Source organism: Jaculus jaculus, chromosome 12 (genome assembly GCF_020740685.1).
Source record: "Jaculus jaculus isolate mJacJac1 chromosome 12, mJacJac1.mat.Y.cur, whole genome shotgun sequence".
NCBI classification, from domain to species: Eukaryota; Metazoa; Chordata; class Mammalia; order Rodentia; family Dipodidae; genus Jaculus; species Jaculus jaculus.
In genome coordinates, this window is record NC_059113.1 from 109056763 (window position 1) to 109084239 (window position 27477).

At 46.5% G+C, this 27477-nt stretch overlaps 2 protein-coding genes across 2 annotated transcripts in view; one reads left to right on the forward strand and one right to left on the reverse strand.

Moving 5' to 3' along the window:
* Med12l (mediator complex subunit 12L) overlaps positions 1-27477 on the forward strand; it is a 291510-nt gene that overhangs the window by 158312 nt on the left and 105721 nt on the right. The gene's annotated exons all lie outside the window — the stretch shown is intronic.
* On the reverse strand, positions 5128-27141 carry Gpr87 (G protein-coupled receptor 87). Its single transcript, XM_012948175.2, has 4 exons — positions 27123-27141; positions 24753-24845; positions 11412-11546; positions 5128-6170 (listed from the first exon to the last, which is right to left on the reverse strand). The coding sequence occupies exons 3-4, from the start codon at positions 11443-11445 to the stop codon at positions 5128-5130; spliced, it is 1077 nt and encodes a 358-aa protein (XP_012803629.2). The 5' UTR covers positions 11446-11546; positions 24753-24845; positions 27123-27141.

Here is a 27477-nt window from a genome sequence, read left to right on the forward strand (position 1 = left end):
AATGCCAGGGCCTTTAGCCACCACAAATGAATTCCAGATGCATGTTCCGCCTTGTTCAGCTGGCTTACTTGGGCACTGTTGAATTGAACCTGGGGTTTGGCTTACAGGCAAGCACCTCACCCACTTAAGTCATCTCTCCAGCCCTTTTTGTTACATTTTAAAAATATTTATTTATTTATTTTAAGAGAGAAACATTTTGCCTAGTTTAATCTACACCAGCCAGATGTTCTGATCATTACAGTGTGTAACTGGGTTGCTTCCCCAAATAGCACTGGGCTTTTTGCAGAAAGAGATAATGGAAAGGAGGATGAACAACAAGGAGAAGCGAACGTCAACAGCACAGAAAGTGACCATGCAGGAAGTGCCATCCAAGTCTCACAGAAATGAAAACACAAAGCAAGTAGCCGACTGCAGGACCGCCCAGCCTCCAGCTCAGTGACAGGAGGAGATCACTGCGCACACGGTGGTCCCCGCCGGGAGCATTGTCCTGAGGGCAAGGTGCGCGTCCAGAGAGAGCAGCATTAGCAAGAAGGTTCACCCAAAGGAATTATCACCAATTTCCTGACGCTGAAAACATTCGGGATAAAACATAGGACAGAACAAGATTCAAACTCTGGGAGGTTTGAATAAACTAGAGGAAAGATGTTTTCTAAGCTAAACACCAAGAATAAGGCAGACAAGTGTTCAAAGACACAATGGTGAGGCTGGCAAGATGGCTCAGAGGTTAACGTCGCGTATTTGGAAGGATTGGTGGCCCGGGGTTCCATTCTCAAGCCACCCGTGCAGTCAGGACACAGTAAGTGGTGCCAGCACTTGGGGTTCCTTTGCATTTGGCTAGAGAATGCACACACACACACACACACACACACACACACACACACACACACACAACTAGAATTACAGACACACAGTGGTTCAGCCTTTGTGAAAAGCACAGAGATGATTTATTGTTGGAAATTTATCTTTATGCTGATTTGGAAGGAGAAGTTGGTACTGTCAACGCTTCCCTGTTAAAATCCGTGTTGCAGACCCCTTTTCACTCCTGTTGCCCTTCACACATGCATTTGAATTCCTGATAGATGTTAACTATATTCTTTTCAGTGTCTCTATCCCCAGGCAGCTTGCAGGAATCTTCGCAAATGTCTGGCGTGCCAGGTCACAGTCCTATATAATCACTTGCCAGTAGATGGTGCCAAAGGGCTAAGAAGTCGGCTAAGTAATGCTTCTACCCTCTGCTATGCTATGCCCCGCCAAAATTTGAAAATGAATTTAGGATGCATTGACTTCAAGAAGCCACTTAGGGGAATATGAAGATGGTTTTATATCATACCGAACCTGGCGCTTTTTGATTTTTACATGGCACGTGTCAAATAAGGGTTGAATGATTGGTCAGCTAGCTTCTTAATGAAGTTTAGTCAGAGGAAGTAATAGCTCTGTTTACAAGAGGGAATTGATCATTGCATTTTACTTTCTCTGTTCTAAGTTTATTGTTCATAATATGTCATATTCCCCATGGTGAGTATAAAAGTTAGCTGTTGAAGCAGGACTCCCTGTCAGCCCCACCTGCGGATGCACAACGTTTTGCTTGTGTCTGAGACACCTATCTTTGTGTGTGTTCCCAGGCACTGAGCCCTAGAAGCTTTCTCTGGGGAAGAATTATGCATTCCTGGCCTGGTTTGATAAGTAGGTCTGCCAGGGAAAGGCCAGTTTCTTTGAATATCCGTTTTTCAAGTTTTAATAATTTTAGTTTATTTTTCATCTCTCTCTGTCTGTACATGCATGCATGGATGTGCCACAGCATGTGTGTGGAGGTCCAAGGACGGTCTTGAGTGTTGGTCCTCACTTTCCACCTGGCTTGGGGCAGTGTCTCTTGTTAGCCACTGTGTACCTCTTAGGCCCGTAGGTCTAGCTGACCCAGGAGCTCCCATCTCACCTAAGGAAGGCTCGGATTATGGACACTCCTGCACACAGCTGTATGTGGGCTTGGGGGATCCAGATTCAGGTTGTCATGCTTGCACACCAAATGCTTTTACCCACTGAGCCTTCTCCTGGCCCCTGAATATCAAGATTTATGAAATGTATTAAAATTTTCCCTTTGGAAATTCTGTTTCTTTTCCACATATGAATAAGAGTAAATATATTTATGGAAGTATGAGAGGAGCCTGAAGTATTGAATGCACATTAGGCATATGTGGTGGTTTGACTATTTGGCCGCATAGTCTTAGGCATTGTTTTATTAAGATTAAACTTCCAGGCTGGAGAGATGGCTTAGTGGTTAAGGCACTTGCCTGCAAGGCCGAAAGACCTAGGTTTGATTCCCCAGGACCTATGTAAGCTAGATGCACAAGGTGGCGCATGGGTCTGGAGTTTGATTGCAGTGGCTGAACGCCCTGGTGCACCCATTCTCTCTCTCTCCTTTGTTCTTTTTCTCTCAACTAAATAAAATTAAAAAAAAAAAGATTGAACTTCCTACTTAAAGTCCTCAGCAGCAGATCCTTGCTTAGGGGACATGTTACTAGGGACAGATCTTAAGACCAGCTCTAAGGTGTGTTCAGAGCAGCTTAAGCACTGGTTGTTTGATGGTGTTTCTCTGCTGTGATCTATGGGTGTGAGCCGGCTTCTTCCACCATTGATTCTGGAAGCCTAAAATAAACCTTTCCCTCCCATAAGCTACTTCTGGTTGGATGTTTGTCCAACAAACCAAAAGTAACTACAACAGCATTCCTCGTCAAAAAGTCTGGAATCTGAAATACTCAAATGTATCACGTGAAACCACAAATAGGAAATTCTACCCCTGACCTTGTGGGATAGGTTACATTGGGAACACAGACACACTAAAAGATGATATAACGTTACTTCTATGTGTATGAGGTGTGTAGGAAATACTCAAGAAACCTCTAAGTGATCTCACTGAGTGTAAATATTTCTGAGATCTGAAATTGACACTTCTAGTTGCAAGCGTTTCATAGAAAGGCTTCTCAGCCCATGTAACTCAAAAGCCTAGAGTAAGAAATTGTTTAACACTTGAGATGATTTCAGAATTATCATCTTTTAAAAGCAATCCAACAGGGTCATCATTTTTCATTATGAGTGGAATGTCACGTGCTCCTGCCTGGCTCTAGTAATGTCATTCGTCTTCTTCCACTGTTGCTGCTTTCTGAGGCAGAAAGCTCTGTCTTGGTCCTAGGTAAGTAATTCTTGTTACTACATTGGGGGGATGGATATAAAATATAATCATGATGTTTTCTTGTCACGTGACTTCTTAAAATGGGTATCATAATGCCCAATCTTTTTTTCTGAATGAATGTTTGAGATGCCCATTGCTTTAACTATGCAACTTCGGAGAACTCAAGCCAGCATCCCATTAAATACACCCAGCAGTGACATGGCAGTCTAGTTTTAGAAACATTAAGTAATGAGATTTAAAATATTCTAAGTTTTAAAATATTTTAAGGGTTTTTGGAGCAGAAATGTGAATCCCACAGTTGAGTTGTGGCCTGGAGCAGTACGTGGTGAACAGCTGGGGCTGGTGGGGAGGTGTTCCTAGAGGCTGCGTGTCTGCAGCACTCGGAGGTGGTGTGTGGAGAAGGCATCCTGGACGTTTCTGGCTGGCAGCTGCGGTGTGCCGGGGAGGAAGCGCCGCGCTGGACTGGAGGTGGTTTCCCAGCAGTGGTATTGCTTCTCCTCTGTAGAGGGTTGCTGTGGCCTGAGTGGGCCAGGGCGTTGTGGGGAAGGCTGGCAGCAGCCTTAGCCTTTCAGAGCAGGTTCCCTCACTAGCCGATGGGATGTAAAACCTAGCTAGTGCAGCCGGGGTGGGGTAGCTGTGCCCATGACCAGGTGGAATGAATAAAACTCACCTGCTTGTGTGCTCCTTGAAGTTACAAAGCTGAACTCTTGAAGGAGAGATTGATTCTTAGATACCTGTTTTCCTGCCCACTCCTGCCAAGATGGACTCCTGTCCTAGACATTCGAGTCCCTGGGGCCGGGGTGGAACGTCGCTGCACTGTGTCCCTCACATCCTCACAGTGCTCACACTTACTTTAGACTTCTCCAGGACATAGGAGCACGAGTGCAGGACAGTACCGAATTATCATGTGTGCATTTGACCTGTTAACTACAATGTCAGCAACATGCCTTCACACCACCTCTGTTAATGGTGTTTCCCAGCTACTAGCACACTGGTAGAGTGGGCTCACACAGCTCATGGCTTTGGGAAAGGTGGTTCAAAGGTATGGATTGAAGAAAATATCATAACATTTAAGTGACTACTCTTGGAGTTTTCAACTTAACCTAAATGCTATACTGCATCTTATAATTGTATAGTTAAGCAAATGATTTCCCTGTTAAAGGTTGGCTGTGTGCTTTATAGTTTATTGATAATTGGTTTATTAAAATGACAGCTACATGGCTGCTTGATGAAGCAGATATGCGTCTTGCCCATTGCTCCATGTTTTCTCTACTCTTTGCACATAAGGATTTACAGACCTCATAGAATACGGTGATGGCCAATGTCACTTCAGGATACTGTATTCAGAAGCCTTCATCATATCTGGTCAATTGCTTTCTCTGAAATAACTTATTCAAACTCAGTTACATGACTGTGACATTACCAGTATATTGTTTAAAAATGTAGCCAAACTTCCTCCTCCTTGAAACCCTGATCCCCAACTACATATGTTCATTATGTGCAGCAAGGAGCTGACAGCACCGGCAGTTTCTCGGGAGGCTGGCATGAGGCCTGTAACCGGCATTTGTTCTCTCAGGTGCAAGAATGAGCCATCCTGAAAGAAGCATTTCCTCTCTCACATGGTGAGCCTCCAGAACTCTATGTCTCCTGTTCTCTGCAGAACGGCTTGAGAAGAGCCAAACATTTTGGGGACAGCTGCAGATACTCACGTGCTGATGGCTGTCCACCACCCTGCTTCTTAAGCTCTGTCATCCAGCCACATACAACCTTTAATTTGTCTCACTTTTCCCGATATATTGATGTTTTCCTTTGTTCAAAGTGATGCCCCAATATCACACCATTTTAATTGTATGATTTTTTTTTTTTAACCATTTTGATGAGTTCCAGCCACGACAACGAAAAGAGGCATTTATTTACGCTGCGGTTGGTTCCTCGCTCCACTACACGTCCGTGTAGTCGTAATAAATGCGCACTTCTGACCGCCGCACGCTCTGCAGAGACCTGATGCTTTCGCTCCGCGTTCTTATATTGGACTTCTTAAAGAGCCTTCTTGAGAAGGAGCGGCACATGAAAAAGTAAATGATGGGATCCAGGCACACGTTGCAGGCCGATAAGAAGAGCGCCATCTCCGTGCAGTAGTAGAGGACCTGGCCTAGGGGCGCGTCTGGCAGCCGGTCTAGGTGGCCGGAGGCAAAGGGAATGGTGCACACGTGGTAGGGGAGGAAGCAGGTGAAGAAGACGGCCACCACCGCCCGGATGCTCTGGTTGTGCTTCCGCTTGCGGCTGGACTGGCTGATGAACCGCCTGCTGGACTTGTGGATGTACCTGGAGATGGCCACGTAGCAGCCGATCAGAATCACCAGCACAGCCACAAACAAGCAGCTGTGGACGTAGGTGACCGCCTGGTGCCACGTGACCCCCAGAGGACTTTTCAGTTTCATGCAGTCACTCACGTTTTCCCTCGTTGGCTGGCCGCTCGTTAGGATGATGTCTGGCAAGGACAGCGCGGCCATGACCGCCCACACGCAGACGGACGCGACCTTGGTGAAGGTGACGCTGTACATGCGGGACTCGCCGAAGGGCTTCACCACCTTCAGGTAGCGGTCGATGCTGACCAGCCCGAGAAACACGATGGACGTGTACATGTTGGCGTAGAACAGCACGGACGTGTACCTGCACAGGATGAACTCCAGGTACCAGGGCCCGAGGCCCGCCCCGCGCACGATGCGGAACGGGAACGTCAGCGTCATGATGAGGTCGGCCACCACTATGTTCTTCAGGTAAAAAATGAAGCTGGTTTTATTCCGAATGTGGAAGAAGACCCACACGGCCAGGCCGTTCAGCAGGATGCTCGCTACAAAAATGACGAGGTACAGCGCCGGCAGCACGATGGTGCCGAACTCGTCAAGAGCCGTGCCGTTCTCCCCGGAGACCCCGCTGCTGCCGTTGGCAGGGTGACGCCCTTGACCTTGTGGCTCATGACCTGCAGAAGCAGAGAGAGAAGCATCAGTGCTTGGCTCGGACCCTTGGGCCCCCCGGCCCCCTTGGGGCTGGCCTGTGGTTGATGAGCGTGTCAAGAACTGGAGGAGGGAAGTAGTACGCTCGTGTGTGCGTTTTGATCGGCTGCAGAGCGGGCGGCTTGCCCTCCTCCACACACGCAAGGGTCCCTGGAAGAAAACATCCTGTTTCTCTGATTATCTGTTACCACCTTTTGGAAACCAATATATTCATGTAAATTACCCCGATGTTTAATTTAGCATATGATAGAAAACCTGCTACAGAAATTTTAAAATTCTGTCCATATAGTCTTTGGCACAGAGTAAGTTTGTCCTCTCACCACCACCGCCAGTTTAAAGTTTTTAAGTTGATCAGAGGCTGAGTGGTCAAAGGCACTTGCTTGCAAAGTCTGCTGGCCTAGTACCCACATAAATCCGGCTGTACAAAGTGGCACATACATCTGGAGTTTGTAGTGGCAGGAGGCCCTGGTATACCATTTTTTCTCTCAAATAAATCAGTTACAATATTTTATTTTTTTAAAGCCAAATTGGAGCCACATGTGGTGGTGTAAGCCTTTAATCCCAGCACTCCAGAGGCAGAGAGGTGGGAGGATTGCCGTGAGTTCAAGGCCAGCTTGAGACTATATAGTGAATTCCAGGTCAGCCTGGACAAGAGTGAGACCCTACTTTGAAAAACCAAAACCAGGAAAACAACACAACAAAAAAAGCTGAAGTAAACTAATGACCCAGTGGGAACTTCTTTTATTGTTGTTATTGTTTTTGTTCCCTTCTTGAAGTGTAGTCTCACTCCAGCCCCGCTGACATGGCACTCACTCTGAAGTGTGAGCTGGCCCAGAACTCATGGCGATCTTCCTACCTCGTCTTTTGTGTGTGTGTGTGTGTGTGTACGATTACTTTGTGTTACTGAGGACTTTTAGGTGCCCTTGTTAGGAATAGAAATAGCATAACTTGGTGAGTTTTTTCAATAAAAAGAAAATTTAGTTTCTTCTGAAGTGCTGGGTAGACCTTGATGTGACTTGCTGGCTTTTTAGGTCTATCATCTCTTAAGTAGAATAAAGTTAGGGGTGGGTATGAAGTGACTGCAGATGATCTGTCGTCAGACTGCAACCCCCACAGGTGCAGAGCGTCTCCCCGCGAGCGTGTTTGTGATGTGAAGACTATCCACAAGCAAGTTTTTCTGTAGCCAAACGGAAAAGGTGGGCTTTCCTCTCTTGTCCCAGCATTTAAGTCTATTACTGAGGAAGGCAGGCGTTGTGTTAAGCTAGCAGAAGGCTGGCTATATTCTCTATTGTAAGGCTCACACCTATTGTCCTTAGTCTAGGTTAACTGACTATTAAACTATTAGCCATCACTTTTCTCTTTCTGGGTGTAGCACCTCTAGGGGAGGACAAGAGGGCAGGTCAAACCCCTTAACTACTTTTTGGGAATTCTGAAATTCATGTGGTCAAAGACTTCTACCACACCACTCTGACATGTAGTAGAAATGATTGTAGGCACTTGGATTTTGTGGCAGCTGAGACGGCGTCCTCGCAGTCTGCCAGGGGGATGTGGGCCCTGTGGAGGCTGAGCGGTTGCAGCTCTGTGCTGTGGAGCCAGCACCACTTCTTTGCCAATGCCATGCTGCCCTGCCTGCCTCCCGGGACCACACCAGCCTGCCTGATGTACCTGCCAGAGAAGGCAGCGCCCGGGAGGCCCGTCTGGAGCCGCCCAGCAGACTGGCTGGGGGTTTTCTCCCCACTGCCTCCTGCCCCTGTCCCTCACTTCCTTCCTGCCTTCCTCTTCCACATGGCAAGGCTCTTGAAGCCCCCTCTGTCCTTGAAGCCATTTCCCAGGGCCTCTCTTGGCAGTCTGATCATGCACTTCTCTCATCTGTGTGTTTGGAGAAGTTGAGCTTACACAGTTCACAGGCTCATGTTTTAGATACAAGGACACAAGGAAGGCCATTTTGGAATGTTCACCTCTTACTGGCTAATCATAATCATTAGTTTTTAATTCAGTTTTGGAGCAATTTTGATTTGCATACCAGTTCACATGCAGCCTCCATTTTCCTACAGACAGCTTATTATAATGCTGGCTTCCCTCACTGAAGAAATGGAACAAGAAGGGTAGTTTCTTTCGTCGTCTTCTCTCTCTGGTTTTTTCCCCTTTTATTGCTTGCTGTGTTTTTAAAAACTGGTTTTCCTGGCCTAAAATATCCTTTTAAGGTTCGTAATCTATGCCTGGGCTACCTTGTTGTGAGACCTGCAGTATTATTAAACCTGACAAGTTAAAACTGCCTGAATCAGTTTCCATCTTTGTTATGCTGCCAGTTTGAAATACTGTCTTGGACAGTATCTTGCGAGCCGGCCTCGGCCTTGACATAATCGAGTCCCCCAGGCCTGCCTGTTTCTACCCCAGAAGATGGATGTCAGTAGTATCAAAGCCACTCGCAGCACTAATGGGGTTTGGATATCTGCTTGAATTAATTTACCGGGGTAAAGTCTTAGCCATCACTTTCATCTTCCCAGGGATGGAACCCTTAGGGAGGGCCAGGCGGGCACAGTAAGTGTTCATCAGAGTAAAGTGCTCCCAGCTGAAGGGCAGCTTGAGCAGGAGCACATGCCCCATCTCTTGCAGTGGTGGCTGTGTGCTGTGACCGTCACCTCTGTGTGTGTTTTCAAAGCTGTGACAAATGCAGGGCTCCTAGTTCATGAGCTTCAGCTGTTAGTGTTGGTTCCCATGATCTGTGTGCTTATCCACTGTGGAGTGGGAAACCCACTGTGTGTGTATCCACTGTGGAGAGGGACATCCACTGTTTGCATAGCCATTTTAGAGAGGTACACCCACTGTGTGCATATCTATTGTGGAGTGGGACACCCACTGTGTGCGTAGCCATTTTAGAGAGGTACACCCACTGTGTGCATATCTATTGTGGAGTGGGACACCCACTGTGTGCGTAGCCATTTTAGAGAGGTACACCCACTGTGTGCATATCTATTGTGGAGTGGGACACCCACTGTGTGTGTAGCCAATTTAGAGAGGTACACCCACTGTGTGCGTATCTATTGTGGAGTGGGACACCCACTGTGTGCGTAGCCATTTTAGAGAGGTACACCCACTGTGTGTGTATCCACTGTGGAGGGGAAACCCATCGTTGCCTCCCAGTGTTCTTCAGGGATGTGTCTACCCAGTACTTTATTATAACATGTTAAGGCTTAATTATATAGACAAGAGTACTTATTAAATGATTAACCTAGCAATTATAGTTATTAAAGATAGACTCTTAAGCCAGAATGTCAGGAGTCTGTATATGTGCTCTGTCTTACAAGTTAAAAAAAACCTTTTAAAGGAGGCAGAAGTGACTTCATTCTATAGTGGATGTTGAGCTTGTCTGGGGCATTGGGACCCTTGGGTGTGTGACTTGCCAGGTGTGTTATTCACAGGATTTGTGCTGCATAGGAGTCATGTTTTGGAGCCTGGGCCTCCTAAGTCCCACGGGGTAGCCTTAGTCCTTTCATTCCCTCACTCTCAGTTCCACGTTTAGAAGACAGCTCAAGCACACGCGTGCTGGACGCCTGTGGGGTGGTTTGTTCCTTCGTGTGGCGGTGGAGCAGGAGGTGCTGTCCCCGCAGGGAAGAGTGCTACGCGGCTGAGTTCTTTGTAGGGTCCAGTCAGCCCAGGCTTCCCGGCCTGCTGCTCATCCATTCTCCTCCTTCGTCGCCCCATCTTTCTCCAGAGCTCGCGGGAACGTATGTCCAGTGTTCTTGTAGGGACACTGGACATTTGTACAGGAAGATAGCTTTCTCCCCTCCCCGGCTGTGGTTCACTCCAGCTTGGCCAAGTTGGGGAACTTCTTTCATGGAGTTGCTTGGCTGTTCGGTTGAGAAGACTTAGAGGTTGCTGTGAGTGAAGACGCTCGCTCCCTACATGTTCATTGTGTCCCTGTATCCCTTAGCACCGAGTTAATGCAGTGTCGTTGACAGTCGACACTAAAATCTGCATCCTCTCACCCACTTTCCAGCCCCCAGGCTCTGTTCAGTTAACTTAATAACATGCAATGACATACAAAATCAAGTCCCTTAATAAGTTATTTTGTACAATGTGGGAGCATGTGTGTTGTGGGTGGAGGAACTGTGGCTCTGTGTAGGAGCATAGGCACGTGGTCGTAGGAATATATGCACACAAGTGTGTGGAGGGAGAAATACACAGACTTTGAGCTAGATGTAGCACAATAACTGCGTGACTTCGTACTTTATTATTACTATTATTGTTATTGTTATTATTTGAAGTAGGGTCTCCCTCTAGCTCAGGCTGGCCTCTAATTGACAGTGCTGGGATTAAAGGCTTGCACTACCAACCCCAGCGTGACTTAAAACTTTCAATGAAAACTCAGCGCGGTTACAAGCTCAGTTTGTCCGTAGCACCAGCTCTAGCTTTTCCCATAGCCACGTGCAGCTGCCACTGTCTCTGCGGCAGAAAGGCCCCCGGGTCCCATGTCGCGGTTTAGTCCTTTCCCGAGTCTGCGCTGGAGTGGGTGCAAGCTCCCTTGCTTGATCTTCCAGGAGCTAAATAAACATTATTCTGAGCACAGCACCTCGTGTTTAGGAGGCAGCTGTCCCCTCTGTAGTGTAAGGGACTGGCTCTCGCAGTCTTGCCCATGCAATCTGGTTGTGCAGAGAGGAGAGGCGTCTTGACACTTTTACCTCAGGCGAATCTACAAGATTGCTCACTGGGGTGTGCCACCCTGGCACTGAGTCTGAAAGTATCAACATTTGTTATTGCCCTGCCTACAAGTAGGAGTGAAATAATAGAGTCAAACAAATTACAGGGTGTCACGCCATAGCCCAGTGGCCCTCGTAGGATCATTTTCTAAATGGTTACACAGCCGAGGGGGTAGCTGCTGGTTTTGTCCTCCTGGGAGCCCAAGGAGACCTTCCCATGGACTATTACACCTGGAAAGTAATTTTTGGGTTTAGATTGTCTCTCAAATGTGACTACTTTAATCCTTCACTCTTAAGAGACTGTGTACCTGAAACAAAGTTTAAAGTGGTAGCAAGTCAAGTTTCTCTCACTGAGGCCATCCCTCATGGTCACTGGTTTATATGTGAGCAGGTGAGGCAGGTTTGTTTGAAAACTGAAGTGAGCCAGGCTTGGTAATTGGCTCTGGACTCTGGAAGCCTAAAAAATTGCCACACACGTTGTTGTTTGCATGCTTTTCCGTGACTTACTTGGTAGTTTGGCAAGTGTCAAGTTGAGCCCCATTCTTCAGCTGTGAAGGTCTGCAGGCACAAATGCATGTCAGGAAACACTCGAAAAACTCAGCTGAAGCATGAGTTCAGCATCGGCTATTCCTGGCTTGATTTCTGAGAGTCAAAAAGAAAGGTGGGAAGGACTTTGAGCATACAGTATGCTTTTCTTTTCAGTAAAAATAAACGAGCAACTGTCAGGCAAGCATTGTTAGGCTCTCTGACTAAAAACACACATACTCTTGTCTAGGTTGAGCCCTCTGAACCATGGAGGAGTCCTTGGTTTTTGTGTCATCTTTCCGTGTTTCATCTGCCGTGGGGTATGAACTGCCTCTGTGTGGGCTGTCCATGGGGGTGCCACCATGCGACCTTGGGGAAGTTACCTAGCAACCTTTCGCAGGTGTTATCATGTCTAAAATGGGGATGACAACAGTCATACTACAGGATGACAGTAAGGATCGTGGGAAATAAATCGATGCAGCACTTTACAGAACCTGGCTCCAAAAACACACTCGGAAACACAGCCTGTCTGTAGTCACCCCGGCTTATATCACATTCTCTTTCCTCCCTCCCCCCATTTCTCCCTTCCTCCCTCCATCCCTTTCTTTTTTTTCTTTTTTTTTTGAAGTAGGATCTAACTCTAGCCTAAACTTATCTATGACTCACTCTGAAGCCCCAGGCTGGACTCAAACTCACAGTGAACCTCCTACCTCAGTCTTCTGAACACTAATATTAAAGGCACAGGCCACATACAGCTTCTTTCTTTTTATCATGTTTTTAAATTTTTTGTTTATTTTTATTTATTTATTTGAGAGCGAGAGTGAGAGCGAGCAAGCGAGAGAGAGAGAGAGAGAGAGAGAGAGAGAGAGAGAGAGAGAGAGAGAGAATGGGTGCATCAGGGCCTCCAGCCACTGCAAACAAATTCCAGATGCACACGCCAGCTTGTGCATTTGGCTTACATGGGTCCTGGGGAATTGAGCCTCAAACTGGAGTCCTTAGGCTTTATAGGCAAGCACTTAACCACTAAGCCATCTCTCCAGCCCTCTTTTTATCTTTTTTTAAAATCTCAGAATATATGACTAAATACATATGGAATGGACTGATATATAATGAGAAATTATTAATTTAAGGACTTAGCACTGATTTGTGTGTGTTTTCTAGACTGGTGCATTTTGCCTCTGTGAGCTCCTTATTCAGATTGTGCCTATATACTAGAAACTGGTATCACCTCTAATCAATTCACATAACATTTCTGGATGTGAACTGACATCTGTATAAAACTTTTGTCCTGGGCTGGAGAGATGACTTAGCGGTTAAGCGCTTGCCTGTGAAGCCTAAGGACCCCGGTTCGAGGCTTGATTCCCCAGGGCCCACGTTAGCCAGATGTACAAGGGGCTGCATGTGTCTGGAGTTTGCAGTGGCTGGAGGCCCTGGTGTGTCCATTCTCTCTTTCTCTCTCTGCCTCTTTCTCTGTCTGTTGCTCTCAAATAAACAAAAAGGTTCTTTAAAAAAAAACACAAAAAAACTCACTTTTGTCCAGACCCGAGTTCATACGAGCTTTTGTAACTTCCTCATAAGTAGATTCCCATGAAGGATTTTGTGTCATGTGAGCATTTCTTTTTCTTGAGTCCCTGTGGAAACCCTGTGCCAGTAAATCTTGAAGTTTAATCAGAAAAGAGTAAATTAATGGGGTTTGACTGTCTGATGTATGATTTCAGCAAATTACCTTAACTTCTTGATCTTCCAGTGCTCCACAAAGATTCACTGAGATAACATGTGCATACGATGGTAAGTGCTGTGAAATCTTATTTCCTGACCCCGTCCCTCACAACTCAGTGTGCTCTGTGTTTCCAGCCTTCCTGTGGGTACTTATCAAAGAGAGAAGGGAGAGATTCTGGGAACTGTCTTGGAATGTGTGCAGTCAAAGTAAAATATGCTTCAGGGACAGCTTGTTGGAGGGAAGTCACACTGCTTGAGATGAAATGCAACCATGTAAGACTTTCATGCCCTTTCGCTGACACTGTTCATAAACCATGAAGCTTCAGAGAGACTTAAAGAAAGTCCACCCTGGATGAACATTGGCTTATGTTCCTGCATGTCGCTGAGCTAACAGGCAAAGGACACTGCAGAGGGAAAAGTAAATTTCAGGAGGCTTTGTTGTGAAGAGTCCCAGTTCCTGTTTACTAATGCTACATGCAGCTCAGTACTTCTGTGATACCAGATAGAAGAACTGCTTCAGGAATTCCCTTCTTTCTAGCCCAAATTAGCTCTTCTGAGAGAGGAGACTCCCTGTCCATCCCTCTCTGAGTACCTGTAATAAATGAGCAGAGGCTTTCAGAAGGTGTTTGTTTTCATACTGGAGTATAGACAGTACTTGGGGCTCTAAAGGACTTTCCTATGTGTGCACCAGCACTGTGTTATTTTTAATGTAATGCAAGGAGTTAAAGCCTCACTTCCCCCTGTATGTTACAGTTTCCTGGGAAGACTTATGGAGAAAACATGTTGGGGATTAACAGGAACCAAACATCTTTTGTTTTAGGTTTTCTTGTTCCCAACATATGTGATCATCCTCTTTGGAATCCACTGACCTCAGCCACCGATAGCAGCAGTGGAGAGAGGTTGCAGCCAGTCATTACACGAGACTGGAATAGGATAGTCTTGTATCTCCTTCCTAATGAAAGATTTATCTCTAGAGGGTGAACGGCTTTTTCAGCTTACTAAGATTTTATAACTTCTTAAGAAAACAATTCAATTAAGAAAGGTCAGAAGCTATGTGTAGTTGGACATTTTATCAGCCATATATGAATGGTTCAACATCATTAATCATTAATCAGTGGAGAAATTTAAATTAAAAAAACAGCATGATGCCATTTCCCATCTACTGACATGGCTATAAATAAGAAAGGTGATAACCAAATGTTGCCAATAATAAGGATAAATAGGGACCGTGATGTAGAAGTTAAAATGGCATGGCCATTCTGGAGCACATTAAATGTATCATGCTGGCCAGCAGTTTGACACTTGGGCATGTGCCTACCAAGCGGACTGAAAACCTCTGTCGATGCAAAGCCTCATGTGCAGACATTTAGAGCAGCATTATAGAGAGTTAATAGAATGAAGTGAGCCCTGACTGGTGAGTGAGCAGACAAAACGTGGAAGAGTTCTGTGGTGAATATGCCTCAGTGATGAAAAGAAATCAGATCCAGCTCTCACATGAGTGGGCCCGAAATTTTTTGCAAGAGAAAGATGTCGACACACACACACAAATCCCACGTACACAATATAGGTAAAGTGTTCAGAAGGGGTCCATCTACAGAGGCCGGCAGCAGGTCCACATTTGCTGGAGCCAGGGCTGAGGCAGGAGGTGGGGCTAACTATGCAGTGTAGGAAGCTGGGGGGTGGTTGAGGTGATGAAAACAAGCTTAGAGCAACGGTCACACAAATCTCTAAAATTCACGTAGACTGTACCCTTAAAATTATGAATATTGGGCTGAAGAGATGACGTAGCAGTTAAGGTGCTTGCTTGCAAAGGCTAAGGACCAGTGTTTGACTCCCCAGATCCACGTAAGCCAGGCGCACAAGGTGACCCAAGGTCGCATGTGAGCACAAACTGGCGCACACATCTGGCGTTAGATCGCAGTGGCGGGGCCCTGGCGTGCCGGTTCTCTCTCCTCTGTCTCTTAAAAATAAAAACCCCAAATTACTGAATATTAGAATATGTAAGTGATGCCACGATGTTACAAAGATATAAAGAACACGGTGAAGAGGAGTAAAGCACCATAAGTTCTCTGAACTATGGCTGAGGACATTTCAAGACTTGAAGAAAACACTTCCAAACACGCTCCTCACCCCCGTGCTGGAGACGGCACAGTGCAGCGTGCATGGCAAGAGACAGCCTCATCAATCTGGTGACAGCAGTCTAACAGTCACTTATACGTCCTTTCTTTTGGAATTGGGCTCAAATCTGGAGACACAAGCTATGGCTAGTAATGTGTACTTTGCGTGACCTAGCTCTCCATTTTCTTAATTCCTGTCCAAATGACATGGCAGATTTGAAAGTTGAACTAGTTCAGGCTGTTGGATTTTCTGGGCTCAAATGTGTCGTGCGGGGCTGGGGAATGATCTGTTTTCTTCTCCTTTGCTGGCTCCTGACAGTGTGGGCTCCGTGTCAGCTACTGTGATCTCCAAGTGACCACCATCCAGTGTCAACCCAGCAGAGAACCGGGGATTGCGGACACTGGCAGTGGGGGAGATGGCCGTAAAGGAAGGGGGTGCACGGATGGTTCTGAGAGCAGTGCTAGGGAGAGGGTCCCCCTCCAGCAGTCACCAGAGAGCCGGGGGATTATCACAAAAGAGTACAGTCTGGTAGACCTGAAGAACTTTGAGGACAGACAGAACTGTGACTGGTTTATCCTGTGGGGAGTCAGTGACATAGGGCCGCTCAGTGCCATGGGAAGAGCCCTTGTTTCTCTTGCTGGTGCGAAGTGGAGGCAGCGCTTGCAGCCAGCTCTAAAATCTATCTACGCCTGTCGCCCGTCGGAAGGGTGGAGGTGGAGATAGACCGGACCGATGGGAGGCTTTGCTAAGCATATCATTGTAAAATTACATTGCTCCAGTGTGGGTAAAAAGAAAAAAAAAGTCTTAGTCATGGTTGGTGGCACCATGAGGGAACACAGGAAGCAAGGACTTGACTGTCAGAATTCCAGTCCTTGCTTGTGGCTTTTCAGCTTTCCTGACTCTCCATCTCCTCCTGCACAAAAGACCGCTGGGCTGTGTGTGTCTGTGGCAGGAAGTGAGCCCAGCCAGCACCTCGCAGAAAACGACACAGTTGTGCAAGGTCAGAGGTCAGGTCATAACTTCCTGCTGCGTCACAGGCCCAGATCTGTAAGTAGTGGTGGGCAGTGGGACACAGGGTGCAGAGAGCCCTTGTCACTCAGTGCCCATACTGTTGGGTGGCTTGTGGCCTCAGCTGCCTTCCAGGAATCATCTGACTCGCCTTCCTTCATTCTGGCCAAGCCTCAGCTACTGTCTGTCTGTGTGTGTGTCTGTCTTAGGGTGCCCTGCAGCTTCCTGGCCTGGGCTCCTGTGTGCTCACTGCAGGTGGCCCACAGCCTCGGCTGTTGTGGCCCTCACAGGGGTAGTAGTGACGTAAGGAGGTTGTTTCAGCGCACCCAAGGGCTCGGGTCGGAGAATGCTCCTTCCAGAGCAGGAAGCCTGTTCTGCCACCTACAGCTCCTCAACTGAGGGTTGATGATACCACTCAAGAATGAGGTGACTGTGGTCGGCCAGGGTTTCACAACATGCCCCGAGGCTAGATGCCTACATGCGGTTGCCGGCCCTCCCCCACTGTTGTTTGCCGTGAAGGGCGGGGGCAAGGATTCTCATGTGCTTGGGGACTTTTTTGTCTTAAACTCTTTTCATACACAGCATGATTTCTGAGGCAATGTACAGAGCAGCTCCGTGACCTAAATATTTCATCCTTCCCAGTTAGGAAGGTGAGACGTGCAGAGTCTAATTAATAATTATTGCCTCTCACAGCACGTCACGGGTAGAGCGGAGATTCATGTCAGATGTGATCAGAACTGAAAGGAGAGTCCTTTCAGCTACAGCATGGTGCAGTCAAATACAAGAGCGACTCTCCGTGTTTATTCTGGAGGTCAGGAGGTGGGAAGGGCATATTGAATAGAAGGAGGGGTTGTTTTTCTGCTTGGCTTGCAGGGACCAGGGACAGTTTTGTTACATACACCAGGAACTACTGTATAAAAATCCAGATTTCGTGCTGATCCTGGGACTCCAGCTGAGCACTCACCCTCATTGGCTGATGGCTGAATGGGATGAGCTCTTACTTCACAGGTGGGTCCACTTCCTGTTGGAGCCACTCTCTCAGGAGCCGATGGACATGTGGTTGCACAGCCCTGTTTACAACTTAATCTTACATGTACCCTTTATATGTCATCAAATGTTTGGTTTTGATTATCTCTTCCTCTCTGCCTCCCCTCTCCCTCTATTCCACGATCTGCTGTTTCTTGCTTTAGTGACAGTCAGCTCAGTTGTAAAATGGTCCTCCTGGTTCCTGGCCACCCAGAAGAAAACAGATACAGGAAGTTACTGTGTTTAGTTCATAGCCAAGAGGCTTTTTGACCCTGGGGAGCAGCGTCAAGGCCTCGTGTGTGCCAAGCAATTGCTCTCCCGCTGAGCCCCATGCAGGGGCCTCATTCCTATCCAAAACCACTGCTGATGTCGCGGCAGAGCGCGCCTGTGTGCCAGCCCTCTGCCGTGGCTGCAGAGTGAAAGCCTCCTGCATGGTGTTGTAATGTCGCACTGCCCTCACGATTGGATGTTCCTGGTCTTGCAAGTTTACAAGTGGCAGAGCCGGGCAGGGGCCAGGGCTTTCTCCCTGAAGTCCTGCTGTGACCCTCAGCTTTTGGGCCCTGGCCTGGATCTCAGCCTGGCTGGGAGCCGCCTGCACAAGCTGGGGAACTCCTTCCTAAGCAGGAGGGCCAGCAGGTGTGTCCCGCTGGGCCACAGCTGTGCCATAGCTCTCCCTGGGCTTCACAGGTACATTTGCTGCCCAGCTGGTCACTGTCTGAAAGACACATGCAGTTAAAGTCTTCCTCCCTAACTGCAGTTGCCTGTGATTAGATGTTTATTCTTTGTGGCAGTGACTTCAAGTGACAGCTGTCCTACTGCTCCCCTCTGTTCTCTGCTTGGCAGCTTTTTCTCAGGTAGCTCACACCTCCAGCTGTAACAATTTCAGTTCCAACAGGCTGTCACTTTTCTAACACAAAGCTGTACTAAGTTACTGGTCATGTCGGGATACCGATGAGGCCTTCCGTGTCAGTGGTAAAGATGCAAGGAAGACCCTAGAAGCCATCAGATGTGAAGCTTCTATAGAAAGGAGAGTCTTTCTTGAATGTAATATAATCACATATAACATGAATCCTTCCTAAGGTCAGTGAGAGGAAGGGGAGGGGAGGCAGAGAGAGGGAAAAGATTGAGAGATTCCGCCCCCTCAAGCTAAGGTGATAGTTCTGTTGAGGGCCTGGGCAAAGAAGAAAGTTACTCCACTGGTTCTAGCTGCCTCTTTTTCCTAGTGGAATTAGGTCACTGTATTCATAAATCATTTCATTAATGTTTGTTCAGAGTCATTTGTCTCAAAGGAATTGGAATGCACAGTCCATCACCCTTCATTCAGGTTTTTCAAGTACTATCGTGACGTTCTCTTTTCTTAGTTTACTGATGCACAGCTTACAATCTGGCCAGTTTTCACGCATGGACTTCACGTTTGTTCTGTCCAGGGGAACTCTGGCCACTGGTTCTGTGTGCGAACATACATTGGGGCTGGGCATAACCTGGGCATGTTCACTCCCTGAGGATGAGGTTGTGACCACACATTTTTCAAACCTGAACCCCACACCTGGTTGGGATCTCCAGCTTTCTTGACCTGAACAGGCGGCTGCTACCTTCCCCTTGGGTTCAGGGCAGTGTCTGGGACGTAGGTTCTGTGGGCCGATGTGAAGTCAGATTGTGTTGGACTCTGGCCTCACACATCTCCCTACACTTCCCAGGGCCTGCGCCTCCTATCTGTGAAATGGGGGCGGATAGAAACCCCGGCCTAGACCCCAAAGGTGCCATGTGAGTGGTGAGGTGAAGCATCTTGTAAGTGCCACGGTACTATCAAGATATCATTCCTGATAACAAAAGCCTTATTTCTTAACAGAATTTACAGTTTTTGAGTTGAAAGGTACATTTAAATTTTCTGTTTAGGCAAGGAGTCACTTACAGGTAGCTAAGTTCTGAGTCATTACTGCAGAAGAAGGTGGCCAGACAGGGTAAAGGATGCAGCAGAACAGTGGTTTCAGTTATTTATTTTTTAGCTTATTTATTTGTAAGTGGAGAGAAGAAAATGAACAGAAAGAGAAAGCGAGAGAGAATGGGCATGGCTCACCAGGGCTTCTCGCCACTGGAAGTGAACTCCAGATGCATGAACTACTCTGTGCACCTGGCTTTACATGAGTTCTGGGGAATTTAACCCCAGCCACTAGGCTCTGCAGTTTTATATGAGCACGTGCCAAGCTAACCGTTCTTTGAGCAACGCCCACACTCCAGACCTCCAGAGGATGGACTTAGGCTCTTCCCATTGCGTGCTAACTGGGGAGGGAGCTCCGTCAGGGAAATGCTGCTACTTGCTTTGAAATGCTCACCTTGCAGCTTGAGCATCAACTCAAGAGATGACTTTCTCCCTGCTGCTGATTGTCTTTCCTGTGCTTAAGGTTAGCATCGTGGCTTGCTGGTGATGGCCATCCCCTCCTCATGGAATGGCCAGCCAGCTCTCTTAACCCGAGCATTAAGCTTAACCAAAGCTTAATGTTAATGGAAATAGGCGCTTGAAGAAACAGTTTTCTTTTGTTTTTAACTTTTGCCTTCACTAATAGTCTTTAAATTATCAAATGAGGTCTTTAACATGAGTAGATAGTACACTTTTTTATTTGTTTCAAAACCTCATGGTTTCTCCCTTTTCTTCTCTTATCAAAACACCCCATCCCAACACATACGTGTGGGGGAATCACATATAATTCCTTTCACGAAATATATTTACATTTCAAAGCAATTTTAGATGCATTCGCAACTGTGGCATTTTCTGAAAGGATTGGAAATATCTGGATCAAAATGATTCTTCTGGGCTTTTTCTATGAAGATGACAACTTCCTCAGCTAAGGGAAATAACCTCAGTGCTCATGTGATCTTCCGTCTGCCACCAGTGTTCCCATCTGCCAGATCATTTTCCTCATGCTCAACTCTGTCACAGCCTTCCTGGGCTTCCTGTCTGGTACAGGATGCCATAAAGCCTCTTCTGCAGGTACCGAGGCCCTCCTGACCCTGACCTTGTATTTGGCAGCTCCCAAGAACATGGAGAGATGGGTTAGTGGTTAAGGCATTTGCCAGTGAAGGCTAAAGACTCAGGTTCAATTCCCCAGTACCTACGTAAACCAGATGCACAAGGTGGCGCATGTGTCTGCGGTTCGTTTGCAGTGGCTGGAGGCCCTGGAACACTCATTCTCTCTATCTGCATCTCTTAAGTAAATAATTAATTAAAAAACAAACAGCTGTCCTGCCTTTCATTCTGGAAATCTCTATTCCCTCTGGTCTCCTAGGTGGCCATGTGAATCAGGGAAACGAGGCCCCTAGTTCCAGCCTGCCGAGGAAGGCAGGCCAAGCACGTGCGAGTGAGCAGGGCTGTGGGGTGTAGCTCCCACCTGGCCAGGAGGACCAGCATGGCGGGAGTGAAGGCTCTGTGCCGGAAGAGCCATACTTGCAAGCCTGTCAGCCGAGGTTTGATTCCCTATGACCCATAAAGGCAGATGCACGAAGTGATGCATGCACCTGGAGTTTGCTTACAGAGGCAAGAGACCCTGGTGTTCCCGTATTTATTGACTTATTTTCTTTTCTTGCAAATAAATAAATAAATAAACTATTCAAAATTAAAAACCACAATATTTGTCATATTAAGCAGCTCTGTAAAGGACTTGAGGCTCCCTCTTCTCAGAATGAATAGTGATCCTTGAAACTGTTGTGGCCCAGTGCAAGCCATTATCTTGCTGAGCGTTTTATCACCAAGTCTTTAAGATCTTGGCTTAAAACAACACCAACAAAGCTGGAGCTGGGATTCTAATGACTGTCGTGGCCTGGTACTCGGTGCTGACATGTCTTCTTAGTAAATGCATCCAGTGTTCCCACTTTCTCTTTGAACTAACTTGTCTCAAGTGGGTCATTCTCTGCCATGCAGGAAGCCTGCTCTCCCAGCTTGGCTGCCTGGCTGTTGCCTTGGCTGCAGGGTTGCACACCGTAACCTGCACAAGCGTGTCATGGGGTTGTCTCTGATGTTTTTCCTGCCACCACTATATCCTAAACTCCTTTAGTGTAGGCGCTCGAGTTATTTGGCTTCTGCAGCCCTAGCGTATACTGGCTGTGCTTTGGGGACCCAAGAAACATTTCATAAAAGGTAGCTACTTTACTCAGGGCCTTGGAAAGTAGAGTTTCCATCCATTGTGTGCCCTCCAGCATTGCCTGTTCAATCCCAGAGCTGTGTTTGGATCTCAGGCACAGCACTGACAATACCGGCATGGGTTCAAGCCAGAGCCAGCTGGATTACTTTATATATCTTTTATTATGAGGGCATTTGGCTCACGTGACAGATCTGTTTCTTACTTGGGGAAGTTTCCTAACCTCTCTGTGGTGGGAGTTGTGGAATGGGGTCATGCCTCAGTGCATAACATTAGAACTCAGTTCTAGATGCCACTTGAGGGCTGGTAAGAATCTCGCTCTCCTTCTGTCCCATGAAGAGGCTGAGGGAGGGCTTCATGTGCCTCCTTTAGCCCAGCTCCCAGGGGCTGCGCCTGGATTCCAACATGTCAGTGGGAGGGACGTGCTGCGCTCCCCATTCCTGTTCTGCTACCACCCGCTATGGGCAGATTGTAATCAGATGCCTCCTTTGAAACAGCCAGTAAGTGAGGTCGCTTGAGCTGGGTTGCCAGGGTTGATAGACGCAAGACATCCACTTATTTACTGTGCTCAGATAAGTGGCAAACACACCATACAACCAGGCATCTCCACTTATTAAAGCACCACGGGAAAAAGGTACTGCAAGTGCCTAAATGTCATGGCAAAAAGCAGGTTGACGGCAGGCAGGCTTGGTTAGGTGAGCGCTGTGCCCTCTCTCACTTGGGATCTGTATAAGCCTGTGTGCTCAGCTGGAAGGTGCAGATAATAGCAGTGTATGTTTTGAGCTGATGTGAGGTCTCATCCCCCAAATATCATCTGTTAAGTTATACAGCAGCCTATGTACTTACTAAAAATATCAGTCTGTGATAATTCTTACTGTTTTAGCATTAAAGTTTATGTCATACATATCATATCTAATATTTTAGAAAAAATGGAGGTAAGGCTGGAGCTCATTGGGATGTTTGCTGAGCATAGGAGAAGCCATGAGTTCAAACCCAATATGAGTCAGGGGAGAGGATGGGAAAACGTTAAGGAGTTACTCTGTCCTTCCAAAGGAAGAAATGCTTAGGACTTGCTCTGTAAGAGAAATGATCACTCTCTGAAATGAATGACTTAATGTGGTATCTTACGCTAGGGATGTAATGAGCATTCTTTCTGAAGTGTGTTTTGCCGTACAAATTATCTTCTTTGGTCAGTATGTGACTTAAGTACTGGATCAAGAGTCAGAGTTATGTCCTGTGTCTGTGTGCCATATAAGGAGCTAGCAGGAGATGATGGTCGCATCCTGTCTGGGACTGATCGACCCAGTGGCTTGAAAGAGCCCTTCCTTGCTCACTTGGGCATTGCCCCCTGGCTCATTTCACCTACATTTCTCTCTCACTCCCCATTGGGCTCATTTCGGCAGTACTCGGCTGGCACGGTGGAGCTCCCTAAGGAAGTGGGAGGAGTGAAGGGCCTCCGTCCTCCCTCCGCCTGCAGAGGAAGCCACGACAGCGTCAAAGGTGGAGATTCGGCCCCGTCGTGGAGCTGGCCGGGGCTAGACCCTCGCATCACTCCTGCGTATTTTATAGGGCCACGCGCGCTTGAAAGCCGATCCCAACATCTTATCACGTCACCTGGGTTGTGGTGTAAAGGGCTTCCAATGACCACCCAATCTAGTCTGTTCATTTGACCGGAGGGGGAAGGAAAGGATTGCCTGGGGAAGCCAGAGCACAGCCACTCTCTGGACACAGGTCTTGTGCTGTGGTCTGGGATTCCCAGCCCAAGGCCGACCACAGGCTCCTGCCTGTGCTGCCCAGAGCGTGTGCTTTGCCCAGTCCCAGGGGCCGCCACCTGGATTTTGCCTTAGTCTTTCCTGCCCTTATCACCCTACCTTTTCCTGAACCTTGAGAGACTTTCCTAGTCTTCTCAGTGCAGGGATCTACAAAGGACAACTGGCCAGCTGGTTTCCAATGCATTTGGTTATTCAAGGAGGTGAGGCAGTAAGCTAATAGAGGGAGGAGAGAGGCAGGCTGTCTCCGCAGGCCACAACTGAATAAGATCCCACAGTGTACCTTCGTCTCCCTCCCACACTGCTAAAGGCAATAAGCCTTCACGGAGCTCCGGCTCAGGTCAAAACTTCCCCCGTTTCTACTTGTAGCAGTTAAAGACTTTTTTTTCTTTAAACTCAATACTGTAGTTTTTTTTTTTTTTTTTTTTCCCTAGGCTGCATACCTACGTATGGGATTCCTAAGTTAATGCCTCCTCTGTCCTCTTCTACCTCACCATGAATACCTGCAAAGCTAGATTCGGAAACAGTGGTCTGAAGATTTTGGGGGGACTAAGAGAACATGATTTCTTTGATCCTTAAACCTCATAGATACAGATCCTTGTAGTCACAGAAGAAATCATGAAATAAGATAGCAACCTAGGGTTCAATCCCACAGCTCTAACATTCACTAATATAAAGTCCTATTTGTTGCTGTTCATAGTGGTCATAAATTGGATTCTCAAATTTGAATTATGAAAGAAAACTACTGGTAAAAAACGTTAATGTACCTAGCATGAAAGTCAACTCAACTTGAGATTACGCTGTAAAAGTCTATCATAGGAAAAGTCCTAGCCTAATCCATCAGTAAGTCGCTCTGTCCTAAGCTCATCTGTCCCGTGAGTCCTTTCTGTGCTGGAGAAGGGGTGAAGCCATTGGCTTCCTGGCTGCCTTCCTCCCAGTCTGAAGAGGAGCACACCTAAGCTGTTACTGGCCTGTTTCTCAGTTGCCCGGCAGTTTTCTCTGCCTCCGTTGACATGTTTTAACATGATTTCTTAAGGCTTCAGAATGAGGATTGCCCTGTTCTTCGCGGTAGAATAAAATGATCGGGAGTCTTTTTTCCCCCCTCAAAGCTAGGCAATTGAGCCAGAAAAGACTCTTGTAATAAAAAAATATGGATATAGTTTTGGGTCTTGGGCAACAATAATTTTAAAAAAGCATTGAATTTTGCTCACTTCATAAAGTCAGTGTGGCAAACGAAATTACTAAATGGAAGTGACTACAAACAGGTCTCCACCTTTGAAAAAACAGTCTGTATTTCATGTTTTCTGCCTGCCTGGCTTGGAAACCCCACAGCACTCTCTCCCGGACTGGGAAAGTGGTGGCCTCTTAGCAGGATGTGTGTGCGTGCGTGCGTGCGTGTGTGTGTGTGTGTGTGTGTGTGTGTGTGTGCCCATTCTAATCTCTACTTTTCTTTCGAACCTTAGATTTAAGGAGATGTACAATTACAGTCTTAAACTATCAACCATGGCTCTTAAGACAAATTTACAAGAGAAAAAATAAACTTCATTTACCTTTCATTGTGATGTCTGGTTGTCCATTCACTTGATATCTTGTCTTTGAGTCGAAGCAGGCTTCTCATGGCGAATTCGGAATAAATGTGGGAGCTATGATTGGCCAGGAAGTGGAGTTTTTGGTAAAGCATTAAAAACAAGCATTTTCTCTCCTGCCAAAGGAGTTAGGTACTTGGCTGCCTCTCTGGGGATTGTCTTTTGGGGCGCCCTTTCAGATCATCCTGCCTACGAACCACTGGGGCAACTGGCTCTCTTGCTGATGCAAATGACTCACTTTTAAGAGGAGGTAAGATTTGTAGACTAGGGAAGAGCATTTCCTGAACCTGCAGGAATCCGGGTGATTCACCTGAAGGGAGCACACAGGGCCTGGATCATTGTCAGAAGCTGGGGTGAGGAGTGGGGATCAGAGGGAGTCTCAGAGTGGGTCCTACTCATTCTGCCTAATTTTTAAGTCTATTTTATTTTGTGATTGTTGTGTTTTTCTGTTGCTAGTTGAAACTAAACCTTCTGTTGATTAAATTCACTGTTTAGAAGAATAAGAATATATTTCATGAGAGAAATTCTTCAAAAACATTGTTTTACATACTATTTAAGGAGAAAAATTAAAAGCATTTAGAGTATTAAATGATAACTGTCAAAAACTTTCATCTTATTTAATAACCTACTAAAATCTACAGACTTATTTTCACACATGCAAAATCTAAACACTCAAAATATTTGAAATAAAGTTATTCAAGGGACAGGCTTACTGAATCTCTTGAACGGTATTCTCCAACAAAAGATGATTCTTCACAATTATTTTTTATTTTACTTTTTGTTTTTGAGATAGGGTTTCACTATGTGTCACAGGTTGCCCTTGAACTTGGCATAAAGCTTACAGTAACCTGAACTCTGCTTCTTTTTCTTGTTAACGATTACAAGCATGCACCACCACACCCAACTCATTTCATACTTTTAAGACAGCATCCCACAATGAATTTACATAATCAAATAAAATTTCTCATTTTTAATTAATTTCAGATTCTTGCACATAACATTTATACAAAGTAATAAAATTTTTATTAGGTGAAATGAAGACCATAATGGATGAAGAGAAATGAAAATAACAATGGCAAGTAGGAAGGTTTTGAAGTTAGTGAATATGAAAGAGATTTACTTCTGCCTTAAAGAAATCATGTTGAATGTGATGTGTTAAAATTCCCAGTATGTGGGTCTCACAATAAATTTTTCCTCTTGTCCATTTCCAAACAAGCAAATCACAGATCACTCCAGTCAGAAGGGGTATGTCTACTGTGAAGGAGCCGTGAGTCCTAGGGAGGCCCTTCCAGTATATTTTTGGTCTGGTTTCTCACTGTTTTTTAAAATGATTTTTAAAAATTCTTTTACTTGAGAGACAGAGGGAGACAGAGAATGGACATGCCAGGGCCTTCAGCCACTGCAAACGAACTCCAGATGCATGTGCCACCTTGTACATCTGGCTTATATGGGTCCTGGAAAATCGTACTTTGGTCCTTTGGCTTTACAGGCAAGCACCTTAACCACTAAGCCACCTCTCCAGCCCTTAATGACTTTTTCATTAGCATATAATGATATATTTTGTTCTGACATTTTTCATACACTCATAATGAATTTGATCATACCCATCCCCATTACTATCTTGGGCCCCCTTCCGTCCCCCATACTTCCACTGATTGTCTTCCTCTTTCTTTCCAGTTATACCTTCCCCCCTTTTTGGTGATCCAATGCATTTATATGGGATTGCTTACAGGAGCATGGGCAAGGGATTATTATGGTTAGAAGAATTTGCCACTTTTGCAAACAGCCCTTCACTTAGGTTTGAGGCTCTCAGGGCTGTTTTTACTGTTTGTGAGTGGATTTTGTTTTGGCATTTGGAGTCAGTTCTGCATTTTGAAGAGAAGACTTGTAGTGTGCAGTCAGACCCTCTCTGGGAACGCCAGTCCTCTCTCCATTTCTTGCCACGCTCTGGAACTCATAAATGATTATTCTTCTCATGATTTGACATCTGATGGCCAGAACAGCTGTTGCCAAGTCTTAAAAGCTTCAATCCAAAGTGAGCATGTCCCTTGCAGCTCCCCTTTAAAGTGTCTGTAATTATCACCCCAAATTTCTAGTGGTGTCTATAAGATCACAGGAGAGCTGATTGGGAAAGACAATTGGCAAACTTCTGTTGTGAGAATAAAAACAGTTATCTGCCCAGAAGCTTAGTACGCTAATTATCTGAGCTTCCTACTACTCCCCACCCCCACCCACAGCACCTTAAATCATACACCTTTCCTTTCTAGAAAGCTCCTGATATTCTTGGTGTATTTGTTTAAAACTCAAAAGGATAATGTTTTGGGATTAAATTACCTGGTTTTAAGCGCCTTTCAAAAAAGTTCCTCAACTTCGGCTGTGGAATTGGCTCAGTAGTTGAAGGGGCCTGCTTGTAAAACATTGCTCCAGCCCAGACTTCAATTCCCCAGCACCCATGTAAAGCCAGTCACAAAACGTGGTGCACGTGTGCGGCAGCCGGAGACCCTGGTGTGCTCCCTCATGCGTTGCACGTGTGTAAATGAGCGTTTTGGAACTTGCTGGGAGCCGGGAGGCGTCCGCAGGGCGCGGTTCCTCCCGGTGCGCAGTCGCTTGGTGCGCAGCGCAGGTCTGGAAGGATCAGGCTGGCCCCTGCTCCCGGCTCGGGACAGGACCGGTCTGTGGCAAATGAGTA